Source organism: Pelophylax lessonae, assembly GCF_965119305.1.
Source record: "Pelophylax lessonae genome assembly, chromosome: 12".
NCBI classification, from domain to species: Eukaryota; Metazoa; Chordata; class Amphibia; order Anura; family Ranidae; genus Pelophylax; species Pelophylax lessonae.
The window spans coordinates 89082451-89110091 of record NC_138779.1 but is presented as its reverse complement, the minus strand read 5'-3'; the positions used below and the strand labels follow the sequence as shown (position 1 = coordinate 89110091).

The following is a 27641-nucleotide window of genomic DNA, read 5'->3' as shown; positions in this document are numbered from 1 at the left end:
AGGCATGGCACAGGTGGTGGAATAGGCATGGCACAGGCTTGGCACAGGTGATGGAATAGGCATGGCACAGATGGTACAGGCATGGCGCAGGTGGTGGAATAGGCATGGCACAGGCATGGCGCAGGTGGTGGAATAGGCATGGCACAGATGGTACAGGCATGGCACAGGTGGTGGAATAGGCATGGCGCAGATGGTACAGGCATGGCGCAGGTGATGGAATAGGCATGGCACAGATGGTACAGGCATGGCACAGGTGATGGAATAGGCATGGCACAGGTGATGGTAAGGTCATGGCACAGGTGGTGGAATAGGCATGGCACAGGCATGGCGCAGGTGGTGGAATAGGCATGGCACAGGCATGGCGCTGGTGGTGGAATGGGCATGGCACAGGCATGGCGCAGGTGGTGGAATAGGCATGGCACAGATGGTACAGGCATGGCACAGGTGGTGGAATAGGCATGGCACAGATGGTACAGGCATGGCACAGGTGATGGTAAGGTCATGGCACAGGTGATGGTAAGGTCATGGCACAGGTGGTGGTAAGGTCATGGCACAGGTGGTGGAATAGGCATCGCACAGATGGTACAGGCATGGCGCAGGTGGTGGAATAGGCATGGCACAGGCATGGCGCAGTTTGTGGAATAGGCATGGCACAGGCATGGCGCAGGTGGTGGAATAGGCATGGCACAGATGGTACAGGCATGGCACAGGTGATGGTAAGGTCATGGCACAGGTGATGGTAAGGTCATGGCACAGGTGGTGGAATAGGCATGGCACAGATGGTACAGGCATGGCGCAGGTGGTGGAATAGGCATGGCACAGGTGGTGGAATAGGCATGGCACAGGCATGGCGCTGGTGGTGGAATGGGCATGGCACAGGCATGGCACAGGTGGTGGAATAGGCATGGCACAGATGGTACAGGCATGGCACAGGTGGTGGAATAGGCATGGCACAGATGGTACAGGCATGGCACAGGTGATGGTAAGGTCATGGCACAGGTGGTGGAATAGGCATGGCACAGATGGTACAGGCATGGCGCAGGTGGTGGAATAGGCATGGCACAGGCATGGCGCAGGTGGTGGAATAGGCATGGCACAGGCATGGCGCAGGTGGTGGAATAGGCATGGCACAGATGGTACAGGCATGGCACAGGTGATGGTAAGGTCATGGCACAGGTGATGGTAAGGTCATGGCACAGGTGGTGGAATAGGCATGGCACAGATGGTACAGGCATGGCGCAGGTGGTGGAATAGGCATGGCACAAGCATGGCGCAGGTGGTGGAATAGGCATGGCACAGGCATGGCGCAGGTGGTGGAATAGGCATGGCACAGGCATGGCGCAGGTGGTGGAATAGGCATGGCACAGATGGTACAGGCATGGCACAGGTGATGGTAAGGTCTGGCACAGGTGATGGTAAGGTCATGGCACAGGTGGTGGAATAGGCATGGCACAGATGGTACAGGCATGGCGCAGGTGGTGGAATAGGCATGGCACAGGCATGGCGCAGGTGGTGGAATAGGCATGGCACAGGCATGGCGCTGGTGGTGGAATGGGCATGGCACAGGCATGGCGCAGGTGGTGGAATAGGCATGGCACAGATGGTACAGGCATGGCACAGGTGATGGTAAGGTCATGGCACAGGTGGTGGTAAGGTCATGGCACAGGTGGTGGTAAGGTCATGGCACAGGTGGTGGTAAGGTCATGGCACAGGTGGTGGAATAGGCATGGCACAGATGGCACAGGCATGGCGCAGGTGGTGGAATAGGCATGGCACAGGCATGGCGCAGGTGGTGGAATAGGCATGGCACAGGCATGGCGCAGGTGGTGGAATAGGCATGGCACAGGCATGGCGCAGGTGGTGGAATAGGCACTTACCTGGCGACGGCTCGGCTCCCGGCGGCGGCTTCTCCCCTCCTCGCGACTCTGATGTCCGTCCTCTTCTGCTCGGCTCCTGGCGGCGGCTTCTCCCCTCCTCTCGACTCCTCTTCTTCGCGGGCTGCGGCGGGAAAGTGACCGGGCGGTGACGGTGAGTGACTGATGCACGCACCGGCACCGCCCCCAACGAGGTCACCATGGATGTCCTGAATCATGATTGGTCCAGGCTGGAGTCTGGACCAATCATGATCCAAGACATCACAAAAGGGGGTGGTGTAGCGCATTTTTCTGCGCTACAGTTACGCCCCAGAAGGCCGCCAATTGGCGCCTCTGCTGGTGGAAAACCCCACCCCCCATCGGCACCAATGCGGCGGACGCCGAAAGAGGGTTGGTGGAGCGCAGAGCTCTGCGCTACAGTTACGCCCCAGAAGGCCGTCTATCGGCGCCTCTGCGGGTGGAAAACCCCACCCCCATAGGCACCAATGAAACGGGCGCCCCTTGTGGGCAAAAATTTTTTTTTTTTTTTTTTTTTTAAATCTTTTTTTTTTCTTTTTCTTTTTTTGGGGGGGGGGGCGGCGCCCCTGCGCCCCCTATGGGCCGGCCGCCACTGCAGAGATGAAACAAATCCTCCTACATAGCTTTTATTAGTTTATCTGCAGTCTTCCCCTCTCTACACCCTTTCAGAATTGTAGATCGTGTTTAAAACCTTTCTTCATCTATCAGCAGTTGAGATAGGCTCTAGCGTGTTCGGGATCGGAGTCCCAACCCAACTGCCGATCCTGCCAGGAAGCCGACACTGCACACCGCTAATCACAGGCAGTGAGATATTTCCCGATCTGTGCAGCTGCGGACCGGGAAATGTCTCACTGCCTGTGATTAGCCATGTGCAGTGTCGGCTTCCTGGCAGGATCGGGCAGGTGGGTTGGGACTAGGATCCAGAGCATGCCAGAGCTCATCTCTAATCAGCAGCACAGAGCAGAGGGTGGAGAGAGTGCAGTTACACTGTGTGGGAGCGGATTGGAGGAAGGGAACACACCCCCCCCCCTCCACACAGCAGAAGAACTGTGTTATGAATAGACAAGCTCCATTTTAAACTCTTCAATTTTAGGAAATGAACCCCACAGAGACAAGGTGATCAGAGACCCAGACCAGGGTCACATAAGTGATCTCTTCTTTTCACCTCAGTGCTGATATTATCCGTCCCCTTCCCTCTATCCTTGCCCAAAGCAGGCCAAGGTGATTTCACTCCATGTCTGGATGTGGCCAGAGCAGTTAGGGTTTACATGGCTGCAACACCTTCAATAACGGATTCCCTTTTTGTCCTTCTTGTCATCCTGCTTCTTCTTCCATCATAGCGAAGTGGCTCAGGCAACTCATTTTTAGGGCTTATGCCCTCAGGGAAAAGGTTCCCCCTTCCCTATTATGGCCCACTCCATCAGATCTGTTGATGTTTCTTGGGCTTTGGCCATCAAGCATGCATTTTGCAGGTCTGCAAAGCTTCCAATTGGTCTTCTGTTCATAACTTCTCAAAGTTTTACTAGGTGAATCTCCAGGCATCTGTTGGTGTAACCTTTGACTGCAAGGTGCTTCTTGCTGTCATCTGAGATTTTTGGGTCCTTTGACCTTTGTTTCCTTTTGGGCCACTTTACTATTTTTTGCTATATTGTAACCTACCACTCAGTTTATTTCTTGGGGACCTCCCATGGTTTGTAACTATTCATTCTGTGCTCTGTACTGTACAATGTGTGTGTTTCCCCAACATTTCATATTTTTAAAATGTGTTACCATGTAATTACCTGTGTCCTGTTCTCCTTGCATTGCTTCCTTTGTGTGAAATATTTGGCGATCCTGCCAGTCCCTCTGCTTTCCTATTGCAAACTGACCATGCCAGGTCACAGAAGCACATCCACCCCAGCGTTATCAGTTTTCTTCTTTGCATTCTTCTTGGGAACACAGCCTGCCTGTAATCCAATGGTCAGACTTTTGCTGGCATGCCTCCCTCACACAGCTAATCACTGAGAAGTGTACTGCTCTCCCTCTGCCTCGCGCTGTCTGCAGTCTCCACCCTCCGCTCTATAAGCCCTTTATGCAGCTGATAAAGGAGGTCATGTGAACACTTTTAAAAAATAAAATAAAAGTATTTAAAATTGATATTTTTATATACACAACGATTTGCCTCACATTTCTATTTTAAAATAATGGATTGTATTATAGGGTAAGGGCCCATACTGTATATATTTCAAGATAATAATTTTGACTTACCTATAAATATTTTATCTTGGAGCACAGTACAGGACACAGGTCCCTTCCCTCTGTTACAAGTAAAAAGGAGCGGGAGCTACACACTACTCCTATGATGTCCTAAAACTGAAAACCTGTTTTTTTTAGCTTTATGGCATCTGAGGGGTGTGCTTCCCCTCTCCTTTTTTATTTAGGTTTTGGAATTTGTTGCTTAATTCTTACATTTACCTTGTGCAGGTGAAAGAGCTGTATATCTCCTTAGATATGAATCCAAATTCCAACAGTGCAGATTTGCTTTTTGTGTGTCTTTTACCCTCCCGTCTGTTCCCTGTTTCTCCTTATTGCATTCTACAAAACTAAATTTCCACATGGGGGAAAGGTTATATGAGTAGGGTTCACTGGGGGGCTTTGATGTACCAAATGTTGTATTTCACACATACAATTTATCAGAGTTACCACTATTGAGTCAACAGGGAGTTAGATTGCTAGATGATTTTTTATTTATTTTTTTAATTCCAACAGGGGTCTTGCTCTACAGCTGGCAAATTTTAATAAAGTGCACCTTTAAAGCAGAAGTAAACCCATCGATTTAACAGTTTCAAAAAACAGTTAAATTTCTGGCACATGCCGGATCGTAATGGTCACATTGGTTGTGCTCTCAACTAAACTGTCAAACCATCCAATGGCTCGTGTCCTAACTGATGCATGTGCCGCATCATGGCAGTTGAAGATAAAACAGAGGCCAAAATGGCAGCTTCCTTGGCTAAAAGCAATAGGAGGGTTTACTTCCACTTTAAAATAGAGAAAACAGGCACCTCTGAGTAAAACTGTGAAAGGTTTAATGTTGCAGGACACAATAAAAGATACATAATGGCGCAAGAAAAGGGCATATAAAATGTTCATAGAGCAGTCTTAAAGACTGTCCTTATTGTCCATGTAGAAGATGGCGTACAGTCTCTGAACTTAGGGCCAGCCTGAAGGGGAGCGGAAGCGATCTCCAAACATGCAATAAAACAGAGAAAATAGGCGCCTCTGAGTAAAACTGTGAAAGGTTTAATGTTGCAGGACACAATAAAGACTCACATATAAGTTAGTGGATTCAGGCACATAGGTGGTCTGGTGTACGGGGTCTGCATGGGGCCGCCTTGTTAGTTTGAAGATGCCACTCAATACCCCATAGAGAATCTGTGGGGTATTGTCAAGAGGAAGATGAGAGACACCAAACCCAACAATGCAGACGAGCTGAAGGCTGCTATCAAAGCAACCTGAACTTCCTCAGCAGTGCCACAGGCTGATCGCCTCCATGCCACGCTGCATTGATGCAGTAATTCATGCAAATGCAGCTCCAGTCAAGTATTGAGTGCATACTATACTGTACATGGACACTTGTCAGTAAGCCAACATTTCTGTATTAAAAACCATTTTCTCTATCGTTCATCGATAGACGCAGCTCCTTATCTTCATGACTAATAGGGTTATGCTCCTCATATCAGGAATAGGCACTAGGCAGGAAAAAAGCTTAGCCACACCTATGGGGGCTGTCCCTGCAGGCATAACCCCTCAGACTCTGCCTTCATCAAACAGTTTGTTCTGCCTAGTGTTAGGAATAGGACCCAGCTCCCTGCTGGGACTTTGGTCTTGGCTTTAACAGGGAAAGTTTTGTCATTTTTTTATTTTTTTAACTAGTTAGTTCCTGAGGATCAAGATCCAGTGGAACTACAAGCAACAGCTGGCTGCAGTTTCGCACTGGATAATCCTAGATCCTTAAGGTCTCCCAGCCTGGTCATCGAGCATGAGCAGGTTATAGTCCAGAACTAGGCCTCGCCACACCAGTGCCCCGATGGATGGGGACTAGCCTGCGAGTGGACAGTCTCGCTGGGACACCCTGAGTTGCACCTTCCCCTTGGCTGACAGCAACCCCATCCCGGGTGGGAGGTGATCTGTTTTGGAGTGGCGCCCACCTGGTACCGTGGTATGGTGAGAAAAAATTGTCCCCCCAAACACCCTTGGCGGTCGTGGGCCCCTCTTTGGAATGGTCAGACCTTAGGGGCTCCCTCAGTTCCCTGGCACCCCGGAGGACTAGTCTGATGTACCCCTTGGCATTCTCCTACACCTAGCAGGTTTTACCTTTGGGGGGCAGTAATAATGCGCCTGTTATGGCGCTTCTATGAGGGGGGTGGATTTTCCTGGGTGGGTCCCTGGCTAGGGACCTTTAGATGCCTATTGTTCTGGGACCCCTTTGGGGGGTCCTGGAGACCGCATGGCGCACCGTGGGGGCTGCCATTTTGCTGTGGTTTATGATCTCTGTGTTCCCATTAGTTTGTATGGGCAGCCATTTTCTATACTTCCCCCATTGAGAATGTATGAGCGGCCATTATTCTTCAATTCCGTGGGATGGACAGGCATCCCCATGAGGTACTGAAACTAATAGACCAGTTGACCCAAGCCCTGGTGTTCATGTGTGATACATCCCTGGGCGTCCGCGGTGGGGATTGCTATTAGGCGCATGGTATGGCTAAAATGCTGGTCGGCTGACCAGGCTTCTAAGAAAGCTGTGACTGATCTTCCTTTTACAGGGGAGAGGCTGTTTGGATCCTCCCTGGACGAGTTGATTAAAGGTATCACGGGGGGTAAGAGCCCTTTTCTGCCCCAATCCCCTAATGGCAAGGCGCCACGTACTTAGCGGGGGCCTTCCTTTACTGCTCACAGACGTCTTTTTCAGGCCTCCGGGTCGCAAAAAAAAGGTAAACCGTTTAGGTTTTCTGGGGGTTCCAAGAAGCCATGGTCGGGTAAATCTAAGTCCGGCCAATCTGGACCTGCAGACAAGTCCTCGGCTGCATGAAGGGGCGCCCTCACCCGAGTCTTGGGTGATGGGATGTCTTTGATTCTTTCCGGAACCCTGGACCTCCTTGATTTAGGACAAACTGATCCGACTTGGATTCAAGATTGAATTCCGGTCTCGTCTGTCGGACAAGTTCTTTCTGTCCAATCTTCAATTATCCCCAGTCCGGTTAAGGGACTTGCGAGGGGCGATACACTACTTGCTGTCGCAAGGAGTGATTGTGCCGGTTCCCGCTCAGGAACGTTTTCAGGGGTTTTATTCAAACCTATTCACCGTGCCCAGGAAAGAAGGCAAGGTGCGTCCCATCCTGGATCTCAAGGCCCTGAACCGCTTTGTGCGGGTACAGAGGTTTCGGATGGAGTCCATACGCACGGTAGGAGCGTCTCTGCATCAGGGAGATTTCTTAGCCTCCAGTTTCTTTGCTTTGCGGTAGCAGAGGAGCATTTATTCATTTGTGGCACTACATTTTGGTCTCGCCTCCGCTCCCAGAGTGTTTACCAAGGTACTAGCACCGGTATTAGCACTGCTGCGCCGGAGGGGGGATTGCGGTACTGTGATACCTGGACGATGGAGTCAAAATAAATGTTTTGGAGCTCAAAACGATAAAGTTTGTCTGTCATTGAACGACTCGTCTGCAAGGTTGTCCGGTTCGGATTCAATCAGACAACGCCACGGCTGTGGCTTACATTAGTCACCAGGGGGGCACCAAGAGTGTCTTTGCGGCCAAGGAGGTGGCCGAGATTCTGGCCTGGGCGGAAAGCTTTGTTCCAACCCTCTCTGCTATACACATTCCAGGTGTGGAAAACTGGCAGGCGGATTACCTGAGTCGTCAGGTGTTGGATCAAGGGGAGTGGTCCCTACACCCGGAGGTGTTCCACCTCCTGTGTGTTCGGTGGGGGACTCCTGAGGTCGATCTGTCAGCCTCTCGCCTCAACAAGAAGGTACAGAGATTCATAGCCAGGTCTCGAGATCCTCTGGCCGACTCCACAGACACACTGGTGGCTCCTTGGGGTCGGTATCGGCTGATTTATGCATTTCCCTCATTGAAACTCCTGTCGAGGCTTCTGCGCAGGATAGAGGTGGAAAACATTCCGGTCATTCTGGTGGCTCCAGACTGGCCTCGCCGGGCCTTAGTACACAGACCTGATAAGGCTGGTCGCCGATACCCCTTGGAGACTTCCTCTCAGGGAAGATCTGCTGTCTCAAGGTCAGATCTTGCATCCTGGCTTTAACGGCATAGCTGTTGAAAGTCATGTGTTGAGAGATAGGGGTCTTTCTGACTCTGTGATTCCTACACTCTTGAAGGCTAGTAAGTCAACTTCCAGGAAGGTCTACCATCGTACGTGGAAATCGTACATTTCATGGTGTGAATCGCTGAAGGTGCACCCTCGATTGTTTTCAATCGCTGGGGTTTTTGCCTTTTTGCAGAAAGGGGTGAGCAGCGGTTGGCTGTGGGTACTGTCAAAGGCCAAGTTTCGACTTTGGCTATAAATTTTCAATACTCGTTAGCCATGCATGTACTATTGTGGACTTTTATCCAGGGAGTGTGTCATATGGCTCCTCCGTGGTGATCCCCGTTATGTCAGTGGGATCTAAATCTGGTGTTATCTGTTCTTCTAAAGCCTCCGAACTATATAGAGAAACTACGCCTATCCCTGATGCAGCAACAAACAGGGGCGTAATGCAATAAAGAATCATGTGCCAGGTCCTGAATCTTAATTGAGCAAAAAATAGGGGGGGGGGGGGGAATGGACTTAAGAGGCACCGTAATAAAAGAACCAACGCTTTATTATTGATAAATGGTAAAACCACAAAGATATGTGTCCACCGACCAGTAAGGGCGGGGACCATTGATCAGGAATGACAGGTGGTGGGTGGATAGAGGAAGCCTAGCCACCTAGGACATACAATACAACATAACAGATACAAAATTGGCATAAAGAAATAAACAAAAAGTTTTTTATTAGGACGCTATGCGTTGCACACAGTGGCACCAAGGTGCAGGCAACGCAGAGCGTCCTGTACAATACAATACAACATATTTTTTGCTCACTTCTAAAGCCTCCATTTGCAAAACTTCGGGAGATTTTGCTGCTTTCTTTGTCTCAGAAGGCTGCCTTCTTGCTGGCGATCACTTCTGCCAGCAGGGTATCTGTATTGGCGTGTTGTCTTGCCATTCACCTTATCTGCTGGTACACAAGGACAAGGTGGTATTTTGACCTTATCAGTCATTCCCTCCTAAGGTGGTTTCATCTGAATGAAGACATTGTGTTGCTTCACTTTGCCCTAAACCTCAGCATCCTAAGGAGAATGCGTTGCATTCTTTGAATGTCGTTCGTGCGATCAGGGTTTATTTAGAGACCACTGAGTCCTTTAGAAAATCAGACGCTCTTTTTGTCCTTCCTGATGGACCTCGTAAGGGATGGCTGCGTCTGCTGTGACCATTTCCAGATGGATCAGGCAGACGGTGGTACAGGCCTATTCACTGAGTTTTCAGGTTCCTCCTTCCCCAGTGAAGGCTCATTCTACGAGAGCGCTGAGTTCCTTTTGGGCTTTTCGCCACCAGGCGTCGGTGCTACAAGTTTGCAAGGCAGCAACGTGATCGCCTGTGCATACGTTCACAAAATTCTACAAGGTAGATGTGTTGGCATGCGCTGATGCTTCTTTTGGCCACAAGGTTTTGCAGGCTGCAGTTTAGAAGAGAAATCTGTTTAGTTTCTCTTTGAGGGTTTAATTTTTGCGAGTGAGCTCAAGTTGTTCCTGGTTGAGCTCCATGTTACCTGATTGGCTAAGTTTAGCCATTGGGGACTTACATTTCTGCGTTGGTTATACTGCTTTGGGACATCCCTGCGAGTCATGAAGATAAGGAGCTGCATCATGCCTGCAGGGACAGCCCCCATAGGTGTGGTTAAGCTTTTTTCCTGCCTAGTGCCCATTCCTAATAGGAGGAGCATAACCCTATGAGTCATGAAGATAAGGACCTGCGTCTGTCGATGAACTTCAGAGAAAACGTTTTTACCGTAAGTTCTTACAAAAAATCCATTTTTTTTTAAGAGCTTGAAAAAGGAGTACGCGCTGGTTGCTTACCACAGTGCGGATGCTCCGAAATGCGTCGCGAGCACGCCGGTGACTCATACATGAAAGACGCTGTGGCCAGCCCTGCAGTCCAGACCTCGGATTCGTCCCTCCACACCATCATTACTTCCTGCTGGACAGGACCATGATACTAGCGGCATCTCCAGACCAACAAGGCGGCCCCATGCAGACCCCATACACCGGACCACCTATGTGCCTGAATCCACTAACTTATATGTGAGTCTTTATTGTGTCCTGCAACATTAAACCTTTCACAGTTTTACTCAGAGGTGCCTGTTTTCTCTGTTTTATTGCATGTTTGGAGATTGCTTCCACTCCCCTTCAGGCTGGCCCTAAGTTCAGAGACTGTACCCCATCTTCCACATGGACAATAAGGGTAGTCTTTAAGACTGCTTTATGAACATTACTGAGTTTTAATATGCACTTTGCTTGCGCCACTATGTATCTTTTATTTTACTTCCACTTTAACTCACAAAGCCATTCAGTGTAAATCCTGAAATGTAAACCACCAGAAGAAAGTAGTTCAAGTCTTAAAATATTATCTTTCATGTAGCAAATGATACAGAAATTATTCCTCACTAAAAATATATAATTGAGTTCATTGGTGACTCCTTGACTTATCCATGAGTGTATCTGGTGGTTGGAAGGAATGAGTGTCACATGATCACTTCAATGCTGCTGCATCCCTTTACTGTGATATGGTGTTTATTTGCGTAGTGTTGCCACCTATTGTCAGAATGTGGAGTTGCGCTTTACAATATCTTGATTGCACTGTTTGTTTTTTATTAGTTGCTCCCTTTTCCTTTTTTGCATACGATGGAAAATGCTTTTTTTATTTTGTTTCTTTCCTTTTTAGCACAACAGCATTTGGGTTGGTGATGTTGTGCGTGTGATGGATGACATGGATACAGTCAAGAAGCTACAAGTTGGTCACGGGGAGTGGACAGATGATATGGCTCCTGTGAGTGCCTAAAATTATGAGTGCCATTTGTCAGCACTGGAAAACTTTCTTCTTCTGGAACTTTTCCAACTATTCATCTGTCTGCTCATGTCTCTGTGTTAACTCCCATTTTGAACAAATAACCCATGTTAACAGTACAATAACAGAATTTACCAGAGATAACACCATAGGGCCATGGAGATTGTTACTGTCTTTAAAGGTTTTTTATGTACAGGTGCATCTCATAAAATTAGAATATTATCAAAAAGTTAATTTATTTCAGTAATTCAATTCAAAAAGCGAAACTTATCTATTTTATATACTGTAGATGTGTTACACACGGAATGATATATTTAAAGCATTTCTTTTTATTTTATCATGATGATTATGGCTTACAGCTAGTGAAAACCCAAAATGCAGTATCTCAGAAAATTAGAACATTACAAAATCCAATAAAAAAAATGGATTTTAATACAGAAATGTTGGCTTACTGAAAAGTGTGTCCAAGTACAGTATAGTATGCACTCAATACTTGGCCGGGGCTCCATTTGTATGAATTGCTGCATCAATGCAGCGTGGCTTGGAGGCGATCAGCTTGTGACACTGCTGAGGAAGCTCAGGTTGCTTTTATGGCAGTCTTCAGCTCATCTGCATTGTTGGGTCTGGTGTCTCTCATCTTCCTCTTGACAATACACCACAGATTCTCTATGGGGTTTAAGTCAGGGGAGTTTCCTGGCCAATCAAGAACAGTGATACCATGATCATTAAACCAGGTATTGGTACTTTTGGCAGTGTGGCAGGTGCCAAGACCTGATGGAAAATGAAATCAGCATCTCCAAAAAGCTGGTCAGTAGAGAGAAGCATGAAGTGCTCTAGAATTTCCTGGTACAGGGCTGTGCCGACTTTGGACTTGATAAAACACAGTGGACCAACACCAGCAGATGACATGGCTTCCCAAATTATCACTGACTGTGGAAAATGTTGCATTTCATTTGGAAATCAGGGTCCCAGAGTCTGGAGGAAGAGTGAAGAGGCACAGAATCCAAGTTGCATGAGGTCCTGTGTGAAGTTTCCACAGTCAGTGATGATTTGAGGAGCCATTTTATCTGCTGGTGTTGGTCCACTGCGTTTTTTCAAGTCCAAAGTCAGCTCAGCCCTCTACCAGGAAATTCTAGAGCACTTCATGCTTCCCTCTGCTGACCAGCTTTATGGAGATGCTAATTTAATTTTCCAGCAGGACTTTGTGCCTGCCCACACTGCCAGAAGTACCAATGCCTGGTTTAATGATCATGGTATGACTGTGCTTGATTGGCCAGCAAACTCGCCTGACCTAAACCCCATAGAGAATCTGTGGATAGCTGTCAACAGGAAGATGAATAACAACAGACCCAACAATGCAGACGACCTGAAGGCCGCTATCAAAACAACTTGGGCTTCCATAACACCTCAGCAGTGCCACAGGCTGCTCACCTCCATGTCACATTGATGCAGTAAGTCATGCAAAAGGTGCCCCGGCCAAGTTTTGAGTGCTTACTATACTGTACTTGGACACACTTTTCAGTAAGCCAATATTTCTGTATAAAAAATAATTTTTTTTTATTGGTCTCATGTAACATTCTAGTTTTATGAGATACTGAATTTTGGGTTTTCACTAGCTGTAAGCCATTATCATCAAACCTAAAAGAGAGGAATGCTTGAAATATATCACTCTTTATGTAACACATCTACGGCATATAAAATATGAGTTTTGCTTTTTGAATTGAATTACTAAAATAAATTAATTTTCTTATGATATTTTAATTTTTTGAGGTGCACCTGTATGTATAAAAGTAGGGAGTAGGGTGAGCTGCCAGGAAGGGGGAGCAGAGCTACTCAGACACTGCTGAGAGGACAGAGCAGGGGGTAGTTGAACTGCTGAGTCACTGCCAGAAGGGGGAAAGCAGGGGGAGTTGAGCTGCTGAGTCACTGCTGAGAGGGGGAACAGGGGGAGTTGAGTTTCTGAATCACTTCTGGGGGAAAAGTCAGCCATACATGGATAAAAATTTGGCCATTCTTTGCCGAACCAGCCAAATTTAATTTCATGTATGGGGATAGTGGTTGTACAGAAGTCTATCTACCGATCGACTTCTGTACTACCAGCCTGTCAGATAAGTGATGCTTGATCAGCACTGCTGGCTATAGCTGGCAGCGCTGATCAGTGTATTCTGATAGCGGGTAAGTCTTCACACTGTCAAAACACAAAATCTTAGCAGGAATAAATCCATTTGAGGTGGAGGGGGAATCTATTGGCTGCTTATGGGAGCAGGAAAACCTGAACTGTTGAGTGAATGATTTGAACGAACAACTTTTACTGCAAACTTAAGGCATGAATTTCTCCACAATGCCTACAGCTACAGAGATCAGTGATGACTTGTTAAAATATCAATTATGGCTTGTTAAGAAGATGTAATTATTTGAATGTCCATAGCCTGACCACAGGTTCATTTTCAGCACCTTTGGCTACAGTATACATAGAGTGACAAGATCACTTGAATTCAATGGAGCTTTAGGCTCCATTCACACTAGCATTTTTTAAGCTCCTGAAAGCTGTTGTTAGCATTTTTTTTCTGCTCCTTGAAGCTAAATAGTGTTATCCTATGTGTCCATACACGCTACTTTAGGCTAAGTTTTTTGGACCATTTTTTCAGCAGAAAGAAAAAGTGCTGAATGCTCCTAAATGCTCTTAAATGCTACTAACAACTTTTTTTTTTTTCTTCATGTGCTGCAAAAATGCTTATAAATTGCTAATACTTCTAAAAGCTACTAAATGGCTACTAGAAGCTTGCACAGAAATGCTTTTATTAGCACTTTTCATCCAGCTTTTTTTCTAGCTTTTTTTGAGCTTATGAAAAATGCTAGTGTGCGTGGAGCCCTTATATTGCCTTATGTCCTGTATTATTTGTTTGATGCTCTTTGGCTCCTTTAACCACTTGCCGACCGCCGCAAGTACATATACTGCGGCGGTCAGCCCCTCACAGGCAAAGTGACGTAGGGGTACGTGACTAGCCTGTGAGGCTCTGGGGAGCGAGCACGCGCTGCTGGATGCGCGCTCCTGCTCGGTCATGGACCCCCCCGCGCGTGGGTCCGCCGGGCACTCGCGATCATCTGTTACACCGGGAGAAAGGCAGGCGGCTAATGTAAACAAGCCGCCTGTCATTCTCCCCTGTGTAAGAATAATGATCATACGGTTCTTCTATGTAGGACCGTTGATCACTGTTCTTACACCTCAAGCCACAGCCAATCACAGTTAGAAGCACGCCCCTAGGGACACACTTAACCCCTCCCTCTCAAAAAAAAAGTTAAAGCCTTCACTGCCAGTGTCATTTTACAGTAACAATGCATATGTATAGCACTGATTACTGTAGTAATGTCACTGGTAACCCCAAAAGTGTCAAAAATGTCAGTCAAGGGTCCGATCTGTCCGCCTCAATGTCGCAGTCCCGCAAAAAAAAATTGCAGATCGCCACCATTACGCATTAAAAAAAAAAAACAACAAAAATGACAAAAATCTTTCCCTTAGTTAGTAAACGCAATAACTTTTGCGCAAACCAATCAAAATACGCTTTTTGTGATTTTTTTTTTTTTACCAAACATATGTAGCAGAAAACAAATTGGCCTAAAATGTTAAAAAATTTAGATTTTTAAATTTTTTTTGGGAATTTCATATAAAAAAATGTGAAAAATATTGTTATTTTTGCAAAATTTACGCTCTTTTTTTTTGTTTATAGCGCATGATCAAAAAATCGCACAGGTGATCAAATACCACCAAAAGAAAGCTCTGTTGGTGGGAAAAAAAGGACGTCAAATTTGTTTAGGTACAGCGTCGCACGACCGCGCATTTGTCCGTTAAAGTCACGCAGTGCCGAATCGCAAAATAGGCCCTGGTCAGGAAGGGGGTAAAATCTTCCGGGGCTTAAGTGGTTAAACCACCTCATAATAACATGCCTGGTTATTCCATTGTGTGGGTTCATAATCCCTTTTACATAGAAGCCAAGGTTTCCATACACTACACAATGGCCATCTAGACTGAAACAGTTGGAAGTAAAAGGTTTATATTACCTGTATATGTACAAAAAATGGCAGTCCTGGATTTACATTTCGCCACAGGGGCATAAAAGAATGATTTCCATTGCTCAGCCCACTATCCCAAAAGTAAGGAACTACCCCCATATTTTTTTGGATCTGGAACAGAAGTGAGACCAGCAAAAACTGTCTGCTTAAGAGGGCTGTGATGTACTTTGATAGTTTCTGAAAGTGTCAGAAACCTCTCTCTGCATTTTGATTCAAAACATACATTTATCATCTTTTTCGCTTTTCAGGAACACCCTGCCCTCACATTCCTTAAAGGGTAACTTCACTTTTATTGAAAAGAAAATATAACAAATAAAAAAATAATCAAGCAATTTCTACACATGCCATGTTGTAACCTAATGTTATTAAAAATCACCTTTCCTTTTCAAACTGCTGCTGCTGTAATTGTCTGAAAAATGCATGCAATATGGCAACCTAGAGGTTTTCTGTACACTGATGGTGTACAGAATGCCCCTAGAAATGTCATTACCTGCTTGTGTGATTAGGTCACTGATTTTCCCAGAAGTCTGCGCTAAGATACATGTCACGTTTTAGGCCCCTCTTGCAATAGGAATTTCACTTTAGGCAAAATACTGGACAAAATGGTAAATACTTCTAAAAGGATGCAGATCATGCAGCTTTAATCAGGAGAACACTAAGAGTGCACTAGCTGATTTTAATAAACCAGACCCTTCCATTCAGAATCAGTCTGCAAAGGACACTGTAGCACAAGCAACTGTTTCTTCAGAGCAAAATAAGGTAGCAATTTGCTACAAAATTTGTTAAAATTCCTGAAATGTACACTGATCACCCAGAGGAGATGTTTTTTTTTTTTTTTTTATCTTATAAAATGTGGAGTTACTCTAACATACAATTCCATCCAGCACAGGGCAGTGGGATATGAACTTCCTTAGGTGTGCTGTATGCAGGGAATCAGGGGGCTCAGGTCTTCAGAGTTAGTGTGACAAATGCTGTATATTCTAGCTCAGCCTTTTTCAACCAGGGAGCCCAGGCACCCTGGGGTGCCTTCTGGTTTCTTCAGGAGGTTCCTTGGCAAAATGGTTAAAAATTGCCCAAAAAATTCTATACAAAATAGTACCACAAAGCCACAGGTTTTCATTTGTGCACCATTACAACCTTCTAGCTACTGATGTCCTGACAACTGGTGATGTCATTGGTTATGTTTGGTGCCTGCACAGCATCCTTGTTTCTCTTACGTCCTCCGACAGTCGCCGCCACTTCATATTCATCACTAATGGGGTTATTGACTTTTGCTCCGCAGGAGTAGCTAGGCAACAAAATAGTTAATATCAAAGCTTTTAACATATCCCACCCCTAGGGGGTGGTCCCCTCAGTCAATACCTCCCTGCTTCCTGCATTCCCAACTCAGTTTCTAATGCCTAGCTCAGGAGTAGGTTAGGCTGTTCCTGTGCTGGGGCTCTTAGTCTCAGCTTCTTTTCTCTTTTTGATTTTATTTGGAGTTTTTTTCTCTTTCTTTTACCTAGCTGTTTATTTTCAGCGTTAGTTAGCTTCTTCTGATGAAGATGATCGTGCGGTGCTGGGTCTCAGTCTGGCCACCCTGGATCCCAGGGCTCAGGGCCAGGGGCTTCCCAGCCTGCCATCGAGCGTTCAGCTTAGGTTTTACCCTGGCACATTGAACGACCCATCCCTGTTCGCTGCAGGGATGCTATCGGTGAGGTGGCTACGTCACTGGACGCCATTGCGGTTTCGCACCGCAGTTCCACTGCGTCATGCTTGCGACACTCCCTGTCCTCAGTGCAGCGGTTTGGTCGCTGGAGCAGGCTCCCCACGCCATCCAGACTGGTAAGTGTAACTCTATGTGGGGACCTGTCTATTTGGGTGTCAGTCTGGGACTGTGTGACCCTGCATGTCTGTGCGGCTGCTGTGCTCCCTGTCAGTTCCTGTGTGGACTTGCTGCCTGTGTGTGGGCTGTGAAGGGGGGGGCTCTCCCGCTCTGCTGGGTGTAAGCATGAAGCAGTCAGATTTTGGGCATGCTGTGCGGCGATCGCTGCGGCGACCCGCCATTTTTTTGCGGCAAAATCATGGTGGCCGGTCCTGTGTGGTAATGCACGGTGTTTTGGCGCCAAACGCCGCCATTTTGGCGGCGATCGATCAGGCCACATGTCGGCGCCATTTTCTATTTGCCCAAGGAATCCTCAGCCGAGCGGCCATGTTTGTGTAGCCTTGCATAGGCTTCATAGGGGCGGTCAGTCTTGCATCACTTCCTTTGCTCTGGGACAGCGATCGGTGGCAGCAGCCTGTGTGATCTCTCCAGATTTTTATCTTCCCTTTTTTCCTGTATTCCTTGCCCAGTTTCTTGTCCCTGTGGTGGTCGGTGTATTCAGTGGGTGCGGTGGGCCACGCTTGCCGCGATCTTAAAGGGGCAGTACTCCTTTTTTTCCTAACACTACTGGGGCATGGATTCTCAGGATTGCAAGTTTCCTCCCGCCTTGGTGGGGGGCCAAGGGGCTGCTGCTTCCCCCGAGGGGGCTGATCTGGCTACTATTGTGGCAAATTTGGCTGCTCAGGTGCAGATGCTGGTGGCTGATCGATCCACAAAACGGCCCAGGGTATCTATTTCCTCTGATTCAGAGGGCGATGGGGCTGCTATGGCTGGAGTGCCCTTCTCAGGGTCTCACTCATCCCTTGACCTTGTGGGGTCTGAGGGGGAGGCTGAGGTGGAAGGGGTTGATAATTCTCCCCCTGGCTCGTCTGAAGAGCTTGCACTCATGGATGAGTTGGTTGCTTCTATCAAACAAACGCTGCATTTGCAGGATGAACCATGTCCTCCTGTTTTGATGTCCTCTTATGGGACGCAAAGGAAACGCAAAACATCGCAGGTTTTTCCTTGCTCTCAGGAATTTCAGCGCGCGGTTGATGAGCAATGGCGCAATTTAAAAAAGCCTTTTGCTGTGCCGAGTAGGTTCAAGCTGCGTTATCCCTTTACACCCGCCACTGATGAGCGTTGGTGTGTGCCGCCTCAGGTGGATCACGCGGTGGCGATTTTGAATAAATCAACTGTGATCCCTGCTGAGGATACCCCGGTGTTCCGGGACCCGACGGACAGGAGATTGGAATCTCTGGCCCGTCATTCTTATACGGTTGCTGGCTCTATGCTGAAGCCTATTTTTGCTTCCATTATGGCAGCCCAGGCTATTGCGGATTGGACGCAGGTGCTCAGGCGCACCCTGGTGGCTGACTCTGCCCCGCCGACAACTTTGGCTATGGTGGATCAGATTCATCAGGGTGTCATGTATTTGTGTGATGCGGACTTAGATTTGGTCCCTTTGGCTGCGCGTCTTTCAAGTGTGGCGGTATTGAACCGTCGCCTGATATGGCTGAAATGTTGGTCTGTTGACCAATCTTCAAGACTTTAGCTAACTTGCCCTACGCGGGATCTCGCCTTTTTGGCGACTCTTTGGATACTCTGATAAAGGGTATTTCTGGGGGTAAGAGCACTCTCTTGCCCCAAACTCACAAGAATAAGTTTGTTCGCGGTAAGAAGAATACCTCGTATAGACCCTCTCAGGGTTCCTTTCGTGCCTTTCGGTTGCACTACAAGGGCAAGCCCTTCAAGGGCCAAGGCTCCCAGAAGAAGCCGTGGGCGGGTAAGCAAAAGTCCGGCCAGTCCGGGTACGCTGCCCATAACAATACGGCCTGAAGAGACGCCCTCACCCAGTTCTGGGGTGGGGGGACGTTTGCTCGTTTTCTTCAACCCTGGCTGGACCGCATTCGGGACAGGTGGGTTCAGGAAATCGTTCGATCTGGTTACAAGATCGAGTTTCTCTCTCGGCCGGCGGGCAGATTTTTCCCCTCAAACCTTCAGCTGACTCCGGAGCGCTTGCGGGACCTGGGGGCCCAGGGAGTGGTGGTCCCGGTGCCTCATCGGGACAGATTTCGGGGGTTCTATTCCAATCTGTTCACTGTGCCCAGGAAGGAGGGCAAGGTACGTCCGATTCTGGACTTGAAAGCTTTGAACCACTTTGTGCGGGTTCGCAAATTTCGCATGGAATCCCTGCGCTCGGTGGTGGCTGCCCTGGTTCCGGGGGAATTCATGGCCTCCATCGATTTGAAGGATGCGTACCTTCACATTCCAATTTTCGAGGGTCACCAGAGGTACCTTCGATTCGCCATTGCGGAGGATCACTACCAATTTGTTGCATTACCCTTCGGTCTCGCTTCGGCTCCGCGGGTTTTCACCAAGGTGCTTGCCCCGGTCCTGGCTTTGCTGAGAGCCCAGGGCATCTCTGTCTTGGGGTATCTGGACGATATCTTGATTCGGTCTGCGACCAGTCAGGGCCTGGTGAACGACCTGTCCATCACGATGCAGACTCTTCAGGAGTTCGGTTGGACGATAAATTTCCCGAAGTCAACGTTGTGTCCGTCCGTTCGTCTTCCCTACCTGGGAATGATACTGGACTCTGTTCAAGCGAAGGTCTTCCTGCCGGAAGACAAGCTCCGGACACTTCAGGACGAAGTCAGGTCCCTCAGGGACAATCGGTGCTCGTCCCTCCGGACGTGTATGAGGTGTCTGGGATTGATGGTCTCGGCCTTCGAGGCGATTCCCTTCACCCAGTTTCACACATGGGATCTTCAGGCGGAGGTCCTGGCCAAGTGGGACGGGCTTCTGCAATCTCTGGATCTGCGGATTTCGTTGAGCCGCCTCACCCGAAGGGGTCTTTTGTGGTGGCTCCAGTCCCCGGCGGTGTCGGGGGGCAAGTCTTTTCGTCCGTTGTCATGGACGGTAATCACCACGGATGCCAGCCTGTCGGGCTGGGGTGGTGTCCTGGGCGTTCTGTCCGCCCAGGGAACTTGGTCGGGGGAGGAATCCTCCCTTCCGATCAACATTCTGGAATTGCGGGCAATTCATCTCTGCCTTCTGCGTTGGACGGACAGGCTTCAAGGCTGTCCGGTTCAGGTGCAGACGGACAATGCCACGGCGGTGGCCTACATCAACCACCAAGGGGGCACCAGGAGTGCCCGCGCGGCTCGGGAAGTGGCCGACATTCTGTCTTGGGCCGAGACGCACGTCCCGGCGATAACGGCAGTTCACATTCCGGGAGTGGAGAACTGGCAGGCGGATTATCTGAGTCGCCAGACCCTGGACCAGGGAGAATGGTCCCTTCACCCGGAAGTCTTTCGGATGCTGTGCGCGAAGTGGGGGTCCCCAGATGTGGACCTGTTCGCGTCTCGTCTAAACAACAAGGTGGAAAGGTTCGTAGCAAGGACGCGCGATCCTCGGGCAGACGCCTCAGACGCGTTAGTGACGTCCTGGAGTCAGTATCGTCTGATGTATGCCTTTCCACCGATTCAGCTGCTGTCCAGGTTCCTTCGCAGGTTGGCCTCGGAACCGCGCACTGTGATTCTGGTGGCGCCAGACTGGCCTCGCCGGTCTTGGTACGCAGACCTCGTGAATCTGGCGGTCGACGCTCCGTGGCGTCTGCCTCTTCGAGAAGATCTCCTGTCTCAAGGACCGATATTCCATCCTGCTTTACAGTCGCTGGCTTTAACGGCCTGGCTGTTGTAAGTCAGGTCCTGAAGGATAGGGGTCTCTCCCCTGAGGTCATTCCCACTTTGATCAAGGCTAGAAAAGCCTCTTCGGGGAAGATTTACTACCGTACTTGGAAGGCGTTTTTTGCCTGGTGTGAGTCCAGGGGGTATTCCCCTCGCTCGTACTCGGTATCGAGAGTGTTGGCTTTCCTCCAGACTGGAGTGGACCAGCGTTTGGCGTTGGCCACGATTAAGGGTCAGATCTCTGCGCTGGCCGTTCTTTTTCAACGCCCTGTGGTGTCTAATTCTTTGGTTAGCACCTTTGTTCAAGGGGTGCGCCACTTGGCTCCTCCTCGGAGGAATCCTTTACCTCCATGGGATTTGAACCTTGTTCTGTCCGTGTTGCAACATGCTCCCTTTGAGAAGATCAGGGAGATCTCATTGCCTCTCTTGTCTAAGAAGGTTGCCTTTTTGGTGGCGATCACTTCGGCTCGCAGGGTATCGGAGCTGGCGGCCTTGTCCTGCAGCTCTCCCTACTTGGTGATTCACCTGGATAAGGTGGTCTTGCGACCTAACCCTTCTTTTCTTCCGAAGAGGATCTCGGAATTTCATCTCAATGAGGACATTGTCTTGCCTTCGCTTTGCGCGACGCCTAAGCATCCAAGGGAGGTGGCTTTGCATTCCTTGGATGTTGTTCGGGCGATCAGGGTTTACCTGTCATCGACGAAGTCCTTTCGCAAGTCGGATTCTCTTTTTGTTCTTCCGGAGGGTCCTTCTCAAAATTCTACAAGGTGGATGTTCAGGCATCGGCGGATGCTTCCTTTGGCCGCAAAGTTCTTAGTGCGGCAGTGCCTTAGGGCCCCTTGTTTTGGGTCCTTGGCTGTTGGGATGTCTTTATCCCTAGGTTACTTGTTTTCCTGGGTTGTTGCTCCTGTTGAGCACGTTTTTTTCCTGTTGCCCAGTTGGTTCTCTTACTTTGATAAGGTTCCTTTCTCTGATGTGGGTACTGCATTGCTTTAGGCGCGGCTGCTCTTTTTCCCACCCCTCATGTCTACACTGCTATGGGACGTCCCCATTAGTGATGAATATGAAGTGGCGGCGACTGTCGGAGGACGTAAGAGAAAACTGAATTTTTGTAAGATCTTACCTGTAAAATTCCTTTCTCTGAGTCCTCCGACAGTCGCCGCCCCCGCCCCTCTTTTGGGGTTTGTTTATGTACTCTACTGCTATGCTACTGAAACTGAGTTGGGAATGCAGGAAGCAGGGAGGTATTGACTGAGGGGACCACCTCCTAGGGGTGGGATATGTTAAAAGCTTTGATATTACCTATTTTGTTGCCTAGCTACTCCTGCGGAGCAAAGGTCAATAACCCCATTAGTGATGAATATGAAGTGGCGGCGACTGTCGGAGGACTCAGAGAAAGGAATTTTACAGGTAAGATCTTACAAAAATTCAGTTTTTCCCCTACCCTGCCACTTTCCATCAGCACTGGGGTCTCATTAGCTGACTGAGGGAGAGAAACTGAGGGAGAAAAGAAACCTTGGAATACTAGTCAGTACCAGTGTAGAAAGGTGTGTTTGCTTTGTAGGAATAAATCGTCTATGGGTGTCCTATGTGTGTGGATGTTGCTGCATTATATAAAACTTTTCGTTTCGTTTGTGACATTTTGGAATGGGGTTCCTCGAGATTGTGCATTATTTTAAAGGGAACCTTGACTGAAAAAAGGTTGAGAGACACTGTTCTAGACTATGGTACTGAAATAAGTACAAAGGCAAATTTGTTCAAAATGCTGGGAGTGTTGGTGTAACAAGTCATAAGTTCTCTAAAAATCTCCCTCTTGTTTTCTGTATTGTCTTCATGCTTTATGCTTCCGACATTGGTCATGAACTGATTTTTTTATTTCCACTAACTGTCTGTTAAAATTAATGTATGATTCCTCTTCAGACTTCTGAGGCTGAATCTCTGGTCCCACTTGACCAGGTATTTTGTATTTGACACAAGACTCTTCTAATTTGAATTGTAATACCAGGTCAGTGTTTTTGACAGAAGGCCCAACTGTTCCTGTAGTCTTCCCGCAGCAATATCTAAATGCAATTTTTATCTTTAGAGCTGTCCAAATCTCAGATGTTTTACTCCTTCGTAGCTATTCTCTTCCTTCCACGCACAGTAAAATAGCCATAATATTCTAGTTACATTATTGTATAGTCTACACCACCTGCCAATACAAGAAAAACTAACCATACATTTCTCATACATGTGAGCATCTCATACAGCTGCAGACTTGCTTATGAAAGATTTATGTTTTTCCTCTTCTCTAGTTTAAAACAGACTTTCAGTGCCAAATGGAGGGTGTTTTTTTGCAAGCCCCATGTTCTCGAATACAAATGGCTTTAAAACAAGCAGGTGACCTTGAAAAATTTACCCCGGCCTCCAACATTTCTGAGAAGCACAGGTTTTATCCCCGTGCTTTACTGCTGCCTCCTAGGATAGCTGGGCACCTGAAATCTAGCAAGAATACACTCTTGCAATGGGTTTGAGTGCATTCTTGTGGATTTTTGAGCTCCAAGCTATCCAGGAAGGAATGGTGACCTCACTCCCCAGAAACATTGAAGACTGGGGCCAAGGTAAGCAGTTTTTTTTTTCTGTGTGATCTGTTGATTTACAAATAGGACAGGGGCTTGCAAAAAAGCAGACCTTACGTTTGGTGTTAAAGGTTCACTTTATTTTTTTCTGAGCCTGTTTTTTTCAATTTGCATGCCACCTAGATGTCACCTAGAGCTTCACAGTTACTATCCTGCTAATTGGCTTACCTTACACACTGAGTACCAACTCCTAAGAGCATGTCAAATAACAGAACCCCATAGTCAGTAGAAATATAAAAAACTACAGAGTAGTGTAGCTTGACACCATTATGTACTACTTTCCTGGGTTGATAGACAACATGTAAGTTTAGGCAATTAAACAGGGCTGCAATTGTACAACTTTGGGTGATAAAGCAGAAATGTCAGGCTCAAACTAAATTAGAAGAGCAGCCAATTCAGGTTTTTATGGACCACATTCTGACAGGACTTCCCTTCTATTTGGGCAACCTGAAGAAGCCAAATAAGTAGTCATGGTCTGAACCCTGAAGATGGCATCCAGCCTAGAACATCCCCCTTAGAATCTGAGTATTTCAGGGTTAGTAGCAGTTAAAACTGCTTGCTTAGTGCTCAAAAAATGGCATAAAAACCTATTGTGTTAACAAATCCTATTTCTCTAAATCTAATGATAATTTTGACATGCATTTTGCTCTGACAAAAACCTTTGCTTATTAATGTTTTTGTCATATGCTGACTTTCAAGTTGCCCAGATTTTGACAAAAGAAAAACAGCAACTCTTTCCTGTGGTTGTTGCCTGTGCTTTACCTGAAATGAATCCCATTTTACATCTCCACTTTATTTTGTTAGGCTCTGGGACAAATTGGCAAGGTTATCAAAGTGTTTGGAGATGGAGACATGAGAGTGTCTGTTGGTGGCCAGTCCTGGACATTTAACCCAGCTTGCCTCACTTCCTATCAGAGAGACAATGATGCCAATTTAATGACAACAGAAAATGCCAAGGAGGCAAAAAGTAAGCCAATAGTACAGCTATGATTAAAGAAGTACTCCTCAGCCACTACTGTGTTCTAACTGGTGTGTTTTCTATAAATTGATTATTTACCCATCACCCTGAGGCCACTGTGTTGCATGGAAGAGGTTGGGGGTGGCTTTTCCAACTCCCTGTACTAGCCAATTGGAATTATTTGCTATGGTTCCACCCCCTACCATATGGTGATTGGATTACAAATCTGCATTTAGCAGGTGGGAATTCAATTGTAACCTTCAAAGTAGACATCAAAAAGAAGTGCCAACTGCACATAACCTGATGTTAGTCAAGTTTGTTGGTGGATTTTTATCAGAGTGAGTTTTTTTGTTAATAACCATGTCTAATTAAAATGCATTTCACATAGTAATTGTTTCCATTGGCAGGTACACTGGTCTCCATTTTAGAAAAGATTTTGGCTCAGAAGACAGATTGCGAAAGTCCCAGTTCCTTGGTGATAGAAGCGGCCCAGGGAAACACTTGCAAAGTGAGGGAGATGCTCCAGAAGCACCCAGACAAGGTACCCCCCTCACCGGAAAAGGCCCCTACTCCTTCCATCATCACACAATCAGGAATGTCATTCATTGAAAGCAACCATGAAATTTCAGCTTTTGAGTAGTGAGTTGAATGGCATCCCACCTTTTTGTACTGGTCATAACAATAGTGAGATTTCAGCACCAAGGTTCCAAGCCTCGTCCATCTGCCCCCACTATTTTATGGAGTTCTCCCTTGTTGGTGATTTCATTTTACATAATAAAAGATGCATCAAGAGTAAAGCTGTGTGAATTTGATATATTTGCAATCCCTTTTTTTCAGCATATTATATATTTTTATTTCCTTAGGTATGTGCATGCAAACATGTTCTTTCTGTGAGGAGTCACTCAGTTTATGAATACAAGCTATTGGAATTTGTGATTGGCAAGATTTTCTTTAGATCATACAAATTTTCATGTATTCTGGTGTGTCACAAATTTCATGTTTTGGCATAAAAAATAGCTTGAACTAGTTTTCTATTCCCCAATCAGTACACAGAGACCTCTGACATGTTAGGTTTGAAATGCCATAGTGTTTTGATAGTTTAAATTTTGAACAAGTATTAGAAAAAAGAGAATAGTTTATTGTCATCAATATCTACCAATTTATTAAATTTTAGTTTTGAATGGGCTAGTCCTTTAAATTTGACGACTCATAGTGTGCACCCAGCAGATTTCTAGTTTATCCCTTTTGCTTGATTATCCAAAATTTAGCTTAGTGGGATTTGGCTGCCATTCAAGCAGGATTCCTCCCTTAAACTTGAGGCAAACCAGAACCTGGTCTGGCTAATTAAAAACCCATGTAACCTTCCAGTGTATAATGCCTTAACTCGTATTTTAGAATAAATGACTGCATCACCACTGGCAAGTGTTCCCACCAGCTGCTGAGGGCGGCCAGTGGTTTACAGCCACAGATAAAATAAAAGTGCTCCGTTCACTCCTCCGTTCAAAGGCTCTGTTCTCACCTTGCAGTACAAGGTCTCTGCTTTGTGTTTGATGGTTGATGCTGTTTTTCCATGGTAGGTGGATATAAGGAACCAGGGCAGGACGGCTCTACAGGTGGCTTCCCACTTGGGACACGTGGAGGTGGTGAAGGTCTTGATTCAAGCCAATGCAAACATCGACCTTAAGGATGATGAAGGGGATTCTGCATTACATTATGCTGCTTATGGGTAAGAGCTGTACAGCTATAAAAATAAAAAATAGGTCCAGTGAGCTAATCGTTTCAGGCTGCAGACAGACAGGGAGGCCCAGAAGACTCAAAGAAAACGACAAGAGAAGGGCGCACCGACCTTGTGCATTACCACTAAAAAAGTTTGTTAAAATCAAAGAAGGTAGCGTACAATATACTCACAAACATAGGATATGTACAAGCATGTGAGTATATTGTATACCTTCTTTGATTTTAATAAACTTTTTTAGTGGTAATGCACAAGGTCAGTGCGCCCTTCTCTTGTCGTTTTCTTGCAGTGCTTTTTGGACACCCTTGGTCCTGAGGAGGGCAGCAAGACCACTCCATTTGTGCCTAAAAAAACACCTAGATCATTTACCTTTCTGTACACCACTCGAGCGCAGGAGAGATACTGTTTTCCATAAGACTCGAAACCAGAGGTGCTTTTTATGCAAAGCTCCTTAGAAACATCCTCCATGTTTGACTATGATAAGGCGTTTCACTGACCAGTAAAGAGGAGATATAAGGGCAGGCTTACAGCTGCACTCTGTGACAAACAAAAAAAACTATATTGGGTCGTTTTGATGTGCAAAAAAAAATTACTTCTATTGATGCCTATCCCACGCTTGACTGCTGCTCTGTTTGGTAAAACTGCCTTAATTATTCAGCACCCACAGCTCTGCAAGCGCTGAACGTCCAATGTTGAGACTTGTAGTTCCAGTTTGAGCACACGGATTATAGCAGGATGCTCATTGTACTCCTCCTCCATTCAGGAAAGCCTTGTAATATTTTCACTGAATGCAAGGCTTTCTGTGATTGGCGAAAGAGAGATTATGACAACCATCCAATCACATAAAGCCTTACATAAACATGGCACAGTTGATTCTATATTCTTGTATTTGACTTGTGATAATGTATTGCAGCTTTTATTTCTAGAGCTTTCTCATAAATTTCCTCTAATTTTATTGTTCTGTTCTCAGTAACCAGGGTGCTATCATCCGAATGTTGCTGGCAAAAGGAGCAAATGCCGAGTTACTTAATAATGCCAAGTGTACTGCTCTGTACATAGCTGTCAATAAAGGCTTCACGGAGGTGGTGCAAATACTCTGTATGCCCAACTGTGCCATCAATGTCCAGGTGAGCTGTGAGAGAATTACAGATATAGATGACAAGATGCCACCCATTCTGTTCTACTCTAAGAATATTCTGTGTTACTTTTTACTTTGTATTTTATTTGGTAAAAATATGAATTCAGGTTGGTTAGACAAAAAAAAATGTTTCACTGGTGCTCCTTTTCACAATAAAGAAAATAGTGGGTTGCTCACTGTGCTTCCTTTCACAGGAGAGTGTACGTGTCAAATTAGAGCACCCCAGAGCTCACGCAGGGCTGTCTGTCTTAGCTACTAGCAGTTGGAACAGGCTGAGGAGAGAGAGAAATACTGTATATGCTGCTGGTGTATATACTGTATATGCTGATGCTTGCATGGGCAAAGCACAGAGGATGCTTTGTGTTTTTATTTTTTTGTTATTACATTCAGGGCTGTTTTAAAAGTCTTAGCTTTAGTTGCTTAAATATAAATAATTGCTTACGAATATTTTTTTCTTAGTAGTTGTAGTGGCAGTTGAAGCTGTAGGCTATCACTAGTTATGTTTAGCCATTCCACTACCATGTCCTCAGTATCTAAAGCATTGTGATTGT

General features: G+C 46.7%; 1 protein-coding gene across 7 annotated transcripts in view; it reads left to right on the top strand.

The window, feature by feature from the left end:
• The window catches only part of MIB2 (MIB E3 ubiquitin protein ligase 2), a 285750-nt gene that overhangs the window by 174379 nt on the left and 83730 nt on the right, over positions 1 to 27641 (top strand). For 5 of the 7 annotated variants that reach the window (XM_082273689.1, XM_082273685.1, XM_082273687.1 and 2 more), the window contains 5 exons: positions 10913 to 11017; positions 24064 to 24226; positions 24625 to 24758; positions 25795 to 25943; positions 26923 to 27079. In XM_082273689.1, coding sequence (XP_082129815.1) covers positions 10913 to 11017; positions 24064 to 24226; positions 24625 to 24758; positions 25795 to 25943; positions 26923 to 27079 — 708 coding nt within the window. The remainder of the gene's footprint in view (positions 1 to 10912; positions 11018 to 24063; positions 24227 to 24624; positions 24759 to 25794; positions 25944 to 26922; positions 27080 to 27641) is intronic. The other 2 variants (XM_082273691.1, XM_082273690.1) reach the window with 1 other exon arrangement.